The sequence below is a fragment of the Pseudogymnoascus verrucosus genome (genome assembly GCF_001662655.1).
Source record: "Pseudogymnoascus verrucosus strain UAMH 10579 unplaced genomic scaffold scaffold_13, whole genome shotgun sequence".
Taxonomy (NCBI): Eukaryota; Fungi; Ascomycota; class Leotiomycetes; order Thelebolales; family Thelebolaceae; genus Pseudogymnoascus; species Pseudogymnoascus verrucosus.
Window position 1 is genome coordinate 111932 of NW_017263664.1, and position 10718 is coordinate 122649.

Genomic DNA, 10718 nt, shown 5'->3' on the forward strand with positions numbered 1-10718 from the left:
TTTCGAATCAGATATTTAAGAAAAGATTGCGTTCCTAGAGCTCTTTTAAACTACTCTATCCTAAAGTGTGCAGTAGGCTACATTCGAAAATAAGGCAGCACGTTCTAAAGCAGAGGCTCTAGAAGAGCTAGTATTAGGAGGCAGAATAAATGGGTATAACAGAGATACGGGTGTAGAAGAGTGTATGTTATTACTGCTGAAATTATCTACCTGTACTAATTGCCTACAGTGCCTAAGCAGACGCTACTTAACTTAATAATGCTCAAAACTCCTGTACAAGTGGAATCAAAAGTGCCTTTACTGCGTCCTGCGTCCATTCTATACAACGTACAGCATCTTATTCTAGGAACGACCCAATGTCTGTTAGAACAGTGTTGCTTCGACTTTGCAGTCAAGTGGGCTCCTACTATAATCGAAAGCAAAGGTTGGGACTGCGCTGAGGCAGTATAGTTGACATTATAGATAAGGACTTTAGCCAAGCTTTGTGATAAGCTTCCAGCAGATTCGATTTTTAACAACTCTGGGATTCCCCTTAGTATAGTCTTCTCCTCTACAGACTCAATTCGCCATTCCACTGTTCATTAACTGTTAACAAGTGCACATGTTATGTCGATCCTAAGATTAGCCAGGTTTTTCGAACATAAATTGTGCTGCAGAGCGGCAACTCACTTTCAAAAGACAAGATGCTGGGTCCATCAAATGCTCGCTGTATCAATACAGCCGCCTCGGCCAGAAGTAGTACTGTACCCCTCTATTGCAGTACGGTGTTGCATCCTAGGGTCATGGCAGATGTTTGAACTAATGATGATTGCTTTCTTACGTTTTATTCTACTCCTCTTTTCCTCTCATGATCCCTCCTCTACTTCGCTCTAAACAACCCCGCCATCACTACCCCCCATACCAACAATAAGCCCCCATACCAACAATAAGCAATCGGTAACCATAACCGCCAGCATTGCGTTCTCCCCGGACGAAAGATCACTAATATTGCCCGCGTCTTGGTGGTGGTGACTGCTGCAGAGTGACTGTTGTTTTGCCATTAAGAGTATTGTGATGGGAGTTTTGATAGGCGGTAGGGAGTGGGGCGTAGAATAATCTTTTAAGTTTTGGGTTTAGAGGGTATGATTTTTTTTGTCGAGGTTTTGAGGTTTGTTCTTCTTTCGTTTCTTGGGAGTGAGTGACTTGTTGTGAGATTTAGTATCGTGGTGGTTTTAATAGGTGGTAGGAGGCAAACGTTAGGGATTGGTAATTTGACTTGTCTAGGGAGTAGTCTTAATGTAACACCTCATTTTATTCCTCAGCAATGTTGTTTGATATCTTTTCCCTATAACATCTATAATCATTATCATACATCCCTAGATACTCTCATCCCATGTTCTCCCCTAGCTACTGGTACACACACCGACCTCCTGACGGGGAAATCTGGTCTGATAACCTGCTCAAAATGGGCTGCTACACGCGACAAAACAAAGCGGGGTGAGATTCGGCTGGTTTATTTTATTTTGGAGATTAGGGGTGGGGGGGGGGGTGGTGACAGAGAGAGACAGGTTAACGAGGGGGTCCATTCTCGCTGACTTGATATTAGAAAAAGTGGGCGGGGGGGGGGGGGTGGGGGCGGGGGCGGGGGGGGGGCGGGGGGGGGGGAGGTGTGGAGGGGGGAAGGGGGGAAGGGGGGGCTGGGGCGGGGGATGGGGGGGGGGGGAGGGGGGGGATGCAGTGATCTACCTNNGGGGGGGGGGGGATGAGGAGTGTAAAAAGAAGCCTTCATGAAGGAGGAAGTTTATAAAGATATTAGGGCTATCTCTGTTTGTTAGTAGCGGTTGACTGCCATACGTAGTTTCAGTCATATTTATTGCTCCTAGAGCTAGCTTGGCTGGACTATATATTGGTGATTTGTCCTTGTCTAGGAAGTAATCTCGATGTGATCCTCCGTTCGTGCCTTCTTCCTATCATCCGCTATTCGGTCGCTGAGCAGCTTTACGATTGCTTCGCGATTTGCGACAGTTTCGCGATTCTCCTCCGCCGTTCGCAACAATTTGTCATCGTCGTTCTCCTTCCCTGCCCACCATAACGGCGTGTGGCCGTCGTTATCCTCCGAGTTTGGGTCGACGTTGTCCCTCTCAAGGAGCAGCTTTACTCCTGCCTCGAACCCTTGCTCTGCTGCTATTGATAATAGCGTTCGACCCTCGTTGTTTTTCGAATCGACTATAACATCGTCCCTTTTAAGGAGTAGCTCCACGACTGCGTCGAGCCTATCTCTCTCTTTCTTTTCCCACGTTCCCCTCACTGCCACCGCTGTTCCCGCCCACCATAATGGCGCATGGCCGTCTTCATCCTCCGAGTTGGGGTCAACGTCGTTCCTCTCAAGGAACAACTGTACAACCTCCCTGTGTCCTTTTTCTACTGCTATTGATAGTGGCGTTCGGCCGTCGTTATCCTTTGAGTTAGGGTCAATGTCTTTCCTCGTAAGGAGCAGCTTTACAACTGCTTCGTGGTTGTTCGCAACTGATGGCACAACATTCCTAGCTGCTAACCATAGTGGCGTGTAGCCGTTATTATCCCTCGAGTTGGGGTCAACGTCGTCCCGTTCAACGAGCAGCTTTACAACTGCCTCGTGCCCATTTTCTGCTGCCCATGATAGTGGCGTCTGGCCCCTAAGGTCCTTTAGGTCGGCTACAATATTGTCCTGATCTATAAGTAGCTGTACGACTGCCTCGTGCCCCATCGCCGCTGCCTTTAATAGCGGCGTCTCACCGTAGCTGTCCTTTGAGTTAACTGCGACATCGTCCCGCTCGAGGAGCAGCTTCACAACTGCCTCGTGCCCACTACTTGCTGCCATTGACAGCGGCGTCCGACCTTCATCATCCTTTGAGTCCGCTACAATATCGTGTCTCATAAGGAGTAGCTTTACAGTTGCCTCACGCCCTCTCCACGCCGCCCTTAATAGCGGCGTCCGACCTTCATCATCCTTCGAGTCAACTACAACGTCACCCTTCTTTAAGAGCAGCTCTATGATTGTCTCGTACCCGTACGCCGCTGCCCAAGATAGCGGCGTCTGGCCAAAGTTATCCTTCATGTTAGCTGCAACGTCGTCCCGCTCGAGTAGTACCTTCACAACCGCCTCGTGATTGCCTCGCACTGCCATTATTAGCGGTGTCCGGCCGTCTCTGTCTTTAGAGTCAGCTACGACGTCATGCCTTTCAACGAGCAGTTTCACAACTGCCTCATGCCCTCGGTCTGCTGCCCACAATAGCGGCGTCATATTGCCGTTGCCACATATGTCAGCCACAACGTCGTCCCGCTCGATAAGCACCTTCACGGCCGCCTCGTGCCCACGTTCCGCTGCCCACGTCAGCGGCGTCCAACCGTTAATGTCCCTTGAGTCAGCTACAACATCATCTCGTCCGGCAAGCAGCTCCACAATTGCTGCTTGCCCTGCCCCTGCTGCCGCTGATAACGGTGTCTGGCCCAGAACATCCCTTGAGTCGGTCACGACGTCGCCCCTCTTAACGAGTAGCGCCACGACTGCATCCTGTCCACTCTCTGCTGCCCGCCATAGCGGCGTCCGACGACGCGAGTCTGGTGCATCTACACACCCGCATTTTTTATCTCCATCGCCATGCACTAGCTCTTTTAACAAGTATGTCATTCCAAAGACTGCAGCAACGTGTACACCTGTGAGATATATTGCCATGTCTTGACTATAGTCCTTATACCTATTCTTTGGAAGAAACATAAACTGGACTGAGCATGCAAGTTGATTCATGTTGGAGAGAAATGGTAGGGCTTGCTCTTTAATTGTTTGCTGGACGGTAAGGGCGTGGGTTCCCCAGTATCGAGCGGCGTAGTCTACGAAGGGGTTCTGCCTAATCCTGCTCGCAAAGTCTTCGTCGTTAGTGCAACGGCCAGTGCTGAAAGTCTGGAAGGATAGGTAGGTTAAACATGTTGATGCGATTTCTTCCTGGGCTTTAGGATTCCAAACTTCTCGCACCCGCTCAAAGTACTCCTGAGTAGTGTAATGGACTAATCGAATGACGTCGCTTTCCTCGTCAACTGTAACTAGGCCTGCACAAACGGAGATTACGTCTTCAATATCTGGAATATTGTCTTCGTCGAGTTCTGACTCGCCTGCCTCGACAGCAAGGGCATGAGCAAGCTCCTTGGTTGTAAGTTGTCTCATTGCGTAGGTAATCCAAGAAAGCACGGTTTTTGCTAGCTCAGATTCCTCAGGTAGTTGACTTTCGATCCTCTCAATCGCTTCATCGTATGCTTCGTTCAGTGCTGTCGAGCCTCTAGGCAGCTTTTTGAGAGTTGCTCTAACTGCCTTTTTCGTCGTTTTACCCCGTAGAGAATCTACGTGGAGGCGAGCAAGAAGAAACCTTATTATAGTAAGCTACCGTATTTGGAATAGGTCGAAATACTCACATGCCATCTACTGCTAGAACGATCCCGTCTTGTGTTTCTGCCTGTAATTCAGGATCGCGCTGGACGCACATTGGCAATCGATGCAACTGGCCGGCAACGAATCGCTTCACATCTGCCTCACTAGCTCGAATCTCCAACATTGGGGATCCTTCAAATAATTGCTCAATCCTAGAGACAAAACGAGATGTTACCATTAACCTTGTGTCGGTCTTGGCCTGTAGTCCGCGGAGTATAGCAAGAAGTTCGCTGCGAGTACCGTCGCTGTCCGAGCACTCATCTAAAGCATCGATAACGATATACGCTTTAGAGTAATTGCTAAGAACAGAGTCGAGTGCAGTGCAGATCTCATCAAGCGATGGACGTGTCCTCCGGCCAGTATGAAGCATATGAAGAGCTGTAACTGGTTTTCCATATAATGGACGCTCCTGCACCAACTGTTTGAGAATAGCAGCCAGTAGATCTGTAGTGGTCTGCGTTTCTCGTCTTTTGTAATTGCAGTATACGTAGGCAACACCGACGTTGTCACCTTGAAAGGCTTTCCATATATGATCAACGGCGATCGCTGCGATCATTGTCTTCCCAGCTCCAGGAATGCCAGGGCAGAATAGGTCCTCCTTCGTTCCTTGAAGCCAGTTGGTGAACTCAGGAGATACAACGAACCATTGGCCTGTCCCTTCCTGTCTTCTGCCAATAAAGTCGGATTGTTGAGCCGGGAAATCGGTTGATGATAGCCAGTCCGTAATAACGCGATATTGTTCGCTGACCTGACTCTCCTGTAGTGACCTGACTGTATTTGTGATAACAGTGGTATCGATCTTCAATGCTTGAGATAATTTGCTGTTCTAGTCAGTCATTCAGTTTCTATCTAGGGCAAATATCCTTACAAATGATCCATCTCCAGTGCGATTTGGGTGAGCGATTTAAGCCGTTCAATTCTCATTAGTATGTTGGCAACCTCTTCTTTGCTAAATTTCCAGCTGAGCACACCGCCAATATTTGTTCTACTAGAAGCGGACGACGTAAATTTTGACTTCAGTTGCTCAAGGGCAGACCTATACTGATCAATAGGTCCGTTGGCAGCAGCAAGAGCTTGCACCTCCCCATACCAGCCGTCATTAGATGACACTTCATCGAGGCGGTACATTAGCGTCACGAGTAGATTAGAGACGTTTGATATTTCAATTGCACATTGCGCACGATCCTTAGATGTGTCTTTCAAATCGTTTAGACATCCGATAATAACGCTGGTGAGCTGTACGACAGCAATAATGCTTGCGGTGATACTGAGTGGATCCATATTGGGTGTTCGAATTCAGGGTTTCTCTAACGGCTATCAAAGTAACAGGGCAGCAAAGCAACTTCAGTAACTGGGAACCTCTGTCGTGAACGGCCTCGTCCGGTGGGGAGTATGTTCTCCCATTTCAGCCCAAGGCTGGCGTCTTGCGATGAGCCCCGCGGAAGGATGCCATTGCTTGGCGCGGTGACGGACGGGAGTATCCGCACCACCAATCGCGCCAGGGTCGCGCTTATATATTTTTTTGGCATCAGTATCAATACCCCACTATATACCCCGCCATCACACGATACGCAAGCATAACGCCGCCCTTATACCACAAAATACCTCTCGCTAGCTGTACTATAGAGATTGTACTGCCGTACGTGACTTTCTTCAACGTCACGGGACGGACAGCCAGGTGGGCGATGGAAACAACCAATGCGCCGCCGCAAGGAGTAGAAGAAATAAAACAGCAGCTCGATGAAGCGGGCACGGATGAAACAGGCATGGGAGAGGAGATTGCGAGGTTATACCTAGACTGTCCTTCTCAATCCGCAAAGGACGTGAAATCATGGCTCGAATCCACCTCCCACTTCCACCGCTTCGAGAAAATCTTTCACACCCCTTCAACACCCTCCTCTTCCGTTTCCGCGCCACACCTACGCATACCGACTACCATCTTACTCCCCCTATCTTCATCCCCAGCTGAGGCGCGCGCGGTTCTTCCCTCACCACCCCCAGAACCAGGCCTCATGGAAAGGATTTCTGTTGTGCTACTGGCTGTTTCGCCTGCGAGCAACGCGCTAGGAGAACCGGGAACAGTATCAAAAGCTTCACACCACCTCTCCGAACCCTTTCTCACTTTTCTCTCTCACCCCGCTGTCAGCTCACTAGTTGACTCACAAACTCAAGAGTCTCTCCTCTCTAACCTCCCTAAACGATACACCGTCTACACCCCATTGGCCCTCCTACCCACCGGCAGCCTATCCTCAGACGCCTGGAAGGCCGTGCTGGATAAAGCTCCTCCTGCAGTGGTAGATGAGCTATGGACCGGCGTCTTGGCCGCCATCATGCGACTTGGGGGAGAGAAAGTGACGCATCTAGCTATCAACCACCCCATCCCCGGTTCTGACGAAGATGAGAATATCATCCGCGCCCCCTCGCACCTACACACTCTCTTCGGCGACTTCGGCCCCGCCATTTCCGCCGAGAGATGGGCGCTTGGTCCTGGGTTAACGGCAGGGGCTGGGGAGGGAGAGCCGATTGGGGAAGAAGATTTTGAAAACGCGTTCTGGGTGCGGACGAGACAGAACGGGATTTTCCAGTCCTGGGCCCCGCGCTGGACGATGTTTAGTCGTGGGAATGTGACCGAGAAGGCGAGGGTCCTCCGCTTCGGCGATGCGTCGTGGTGGTCGAAGGCTATTAGTGCTGGTGGTGGCAATGCCTCTGGTGGCAGTGATGGGCGAGATGGGGAAGATGATGTGCAAATAGCGGTGGATTTATACGCCGGGATCGGGTATTTCACACTGTCTTACCTCTCGCGGGGGTACGCGGTGTTGGCGTGGGAGATTAATCCGTTTTCGATTGAAGGACTACGGCGCGGTGCGGTGGGTAATGGGTTTGAAGTGCTTGTGGTGAAAGGGGCAGTGGATTGGGAGGCGGTTAGGGAGACGGTGGAGAAGAGGGGTGTGGTTGTTTTTGCAGAGGATAATCAGTTTGCGTGGACGAGGTTTCAGGAGGGGTTGCAGGAGCTGGGAAAAGAGGGGATGGCGGGAGGGGTGGAGGGGAGGTGGAGGGTGAGACATGTTAATCTAGGCTTATTGCCGTCGTCGAGGCTGGGGTGGGAGGTTGGAGGAATGTTTTTGGGAGGGGGTCAGGGGGGTTGGATGCATGTGCATGAGAATGTTAAAGAAACGGGTCGAAAGGAGATGGTGAGGGGAGAAGAGATTGTGGAGGTTGTTGAGGGGGTTGTTGGCGGTGGTGGAAGGGGGGAGGCGGAAAGAGAGGAAGAGGAAGGGAAAGAAGGAGGAGAAGAAAAGGGGGGGATAAATGTTGAGGTTAGGAGTGTGGCGATGGTGAAGGGATTTGGACCTGGGATTAATCATCTCGTTTTTGATGTGTGGGTTGGTCCAACGGGGGCGGGTTCGGAGATGCGTTGGGGGTTGTTGGGTGGGGACATAAGTCATATAGTATCTAGAAGAGTTGAGTAGGGGAGTGGCTTTGTATATATCCTAGATGGCACGATACTTAATGGCTGCGAAGCCTATGTAATGGAGAGTGTAAGAGAAGGAGGCTGAGCCACCAAGTGAAAATGGCGGAGATTGACTAGACTAGGGGGGACTAAGAAAGGGTGAATCGTCAGAAGTCGTCTCACAACCTCGTAACCTCGCTTTTTTGTCACTACGAATAGGAATTATGGCAATCGCTTTCGATGGCATAGAATACTCAGATTATGATGATAATTTTGGATGGGAGGTTAGCCCAACTGGTGCGATTGGCAACCTGATCGTATGACTCAATCAGTGGTCGAGTATGATGCCTATGCTATTCTATTAATTGGACTCGTCCTCTCTAAAAGTCTAGAGAGGGAATGTGAATAACAGCACTGTCTATAGTAGCTGTAATTCAGATAGGTTTTCTAAATTACCTGAGGTTACAAGCGCCGTTTACAGCAACTGTAGTTCAAGTAGGTATGGTTAATCACTCGAGGCTACAACAATCACGCTTTGCAGCAACTGTAGTTCAAGTAAATGCGTTCAGTTACTCAAGACTCAATAAATTATACGTAATAAAATGACGAAGCCACCGTAATATAGCCCACACTATCAAGGCTTTAACAATGTAGGACTCTACCATATTTGAATTAGACTTTGTCATTGTCATCGGATATAGTACAATTCTGAGTAGTTATCATATTTATGAACATAAAGGGGCCATCGACTACCACGAAAGTCAGCAAAAGCTCAACTCGACCTTAGTAATCAACATTCAGGGGCTGTTGACAGAGAATCACAAAGGGGCGTTGCCCATACCAGACGAGTGGCAAGAAAGAGCCCCTTTTCCTACTACTACCACTAGACTTGGACTATAAAGCTGATAGGCATATAGAAAGACATCAGATGACGAGCAATAAAAACGCCCCCCTCCTCTCGACAACTCTTCACCTCAACTACCGACCCAGTACCGAAGAACAACTATCCATCTACTTCCCAACCTCATCCATTCTCGGCACTCAGACCTATGCCTAGACCTATGTTGATCTGCATCACCATCAACATCGCCGTCGCCACGTCACTCCTCGGGGTGCCTTTCCTCTGCAACCCCCTTCTTCGGCCCCCATGACACCCCTCGTGGCCTCCCCGTCACAATCACCCTCAGAGTCCCAACCTCCCCAGAAACCCAAGGACCCAAGTCCCCCCCTCCCGTCCCACTTCGCACTCAATCCAAAACCGCATACCCGCTCCTCCCCCATCACCACCCATCACCTACACACCTCGCCACGAGCCTCCCCTCCCCCCTTCCCCGCCACTAATCCCCTTCCCTGCCCCTCCCCACGCGACCACACCCACTCTCACCCCTCCATATCTTTCCTCGCCAACACCAGAGCTACTAGCATCGCCACCCTTCCCTAGCACATCAGCTAAGAAATCGCAGCCCAGCCCAGCCCTGTTCCACCCGCTTTTTTCATCCGATCTTTCTTCTCCCCCCTGCTACCCTCCTCTCCTCTCTATCACCCCTAGCCCAATCCAGTTTCCCAGCCCCCAAGAACAGGAGGCCCAAGCTCGAATGATAGGCAATTGATCACGCCTCTCCTCCTTTTTCGCCTGTCGCGTGGCAAGGCGCACCAGTGCACGTCATCAGTGCATCTGTCATTCATGCATTGTAGTCCTCACCGCATCGCGGCGGGTCGGGACGGAGATGGATGTCGATTCAGCTTAGTAGTGTTAGTAGCGTTCGTAGTGATGCGCGGAGGGGCGGTGAGGTGGCGGGGAGCGTGCGCTGCTGGTAGATAGAAGGAGGAAGGAGGGAGGAGGGGGTGGGTATTGGATGGGGATGGAGGGCGGTAGAGGGGGTATAGGATGGGATATGCCGGTGAAATGAAGGACGGATTTGTGCGGGTATTAGGGGGTATTGGATGGGATTGAGGTGGTGTTATGGTGTTATGGTGTGCTATTTCTAATGATAATCCTCGTTGCCCTGCTCTACGATATATCGTATACGAATGGCTAGTGAAAGTGATTGTGTATCATTGGGAATTAATACTAGAGATTTAAGCTCTTATAATACTTATACTCTTAGAATATATCTCTTTAACCCGATCTCTAAGCAGCTCATTTATCAATTGAACCCCTAAATGAACTCCTTCACCTCAACCATAAACACTCCCGCCATCCAACCCCTCCACACCATTCCAGTCGTCAGCACAAGATCTCCCCCTCGGCATTGACACCTCCCACCCCTCCTCCCCATCACACCACTCCATCGCCCAGCCCCCCCTCCGCCCCTAGCCAACCCATAGCCCCGATCTCCCCCTCGCTACACACCACACCACGTGGACGCCCACCCACTACCGCGCGATACGATGCGATGAAGCGTGTGTGGGTAGGTGAGATGATAGATAACGGGCCTTAACGCGGGGGAAAACGCGGGGTGCGTGCGCGAGAGAGCGGGGGGCGGGCCGTTTGGACCTTGGGTCTTGATCCTTGGGGGGTGTTGTGTGGTGTGGGAGGTTATGGGGAAGTGGGAGATGAGGAGGGGTTGTGCAGATCTGGGGTACTGGTGGATGGGATGGGACTGATGGGATTTAGGAAGGAGATGAGGGAGATGAGGGAGATTAGGGATAGAGAGGACGGGAAGAAGGTGAGTGAGGGGGTGTAGTGAGGCAGAGAGGGGAGATGAGAGGGGGAATGGGGAAACGGCCGAGGATGGAGGACTGGGTGGGAGGGAGAGGGTGTGGTGGGGGTTGGTGACCAGAGGCCCTTCCTGGAGTGAGTGTATAGGAACACGATTGAGGGAA

At 50.8% G+C, this 10718-nt stretch overlaps 2 protein-coding genes across 2 annotated transcripts; one reads left to right on the top strand and one right to left on the bottom strand.

Annotated features, from left to right (window-relative positions):
* Window positions 1–1842: 1842 nt before the first annotated feature.
* On the bottom strand, window positions 1843–5870 carry VE01_03708 (uncharacterized protein). Its single transcript, XM_018273192.2, has 3 exons — window positions 5310–5870; window positions 4426–5262; window positions 1843–4379 (listed from the first exon to the last, which is right to left on the bottom strand). Exons 1-3 carry the CDS (start codon window positions 5720–5722, stop codon window positions 1904–1906), a joined length of 3726 nt encoding a protein of 1241 aa, XP_018131810.1. The 5' UTR covers window positions 5723–5870; the 3' UTR covers window positions 1843–1903.
* Window positions 5871–5983: 113 nt separating this feature from the next.
* Window positions 5984–8176, top strand: VE01_03709 (uncharacterized protein). Its single transcript, XM_018273193.2, has one exon. It carries the CDS (start codon window positions 6127–6129, stop codon window positions 7909–7911), a length of 1785 nt encoding a protein of 594 aa, XP_018131809.1. The 5' UTR covers window positions 5984–6126; the 3' UTR covers window positions 7912–8176.
* The last annotated feature ends 2542 nt before the right edge of the window (window positions 8177–10718 follow it).

Coding starts and splice junctions, on each gene's coding strand:
- VE01_03708 (XM_018273192.2), bottom strand. CDS start 5,722: ATGGATCCACTCAGTATCACCGCAAGCATTATTGCTGTCGTACAGCTC. Junction 5,263..5,309: donor GCACTGGAGATGGATCATTT/GTAAGGATATTT, acceptor TGACTAGAACAG/CAAATTATCTCAAGCATTGA. Junction 4,380..4,425: donor GTTCTAGCAGTAGATGGCAT/GTGAGTATTTCG, acceptor TACTATAATAAG/GTTTCTTCTTGCTCGCCTCC.
- VE01_03709 (XM_018273193.2), top strand. CDS start 6,127: ATGGAAACAACCAATGCGCCGCCGCAAGGAGTAGAAGAAATAAAACAG.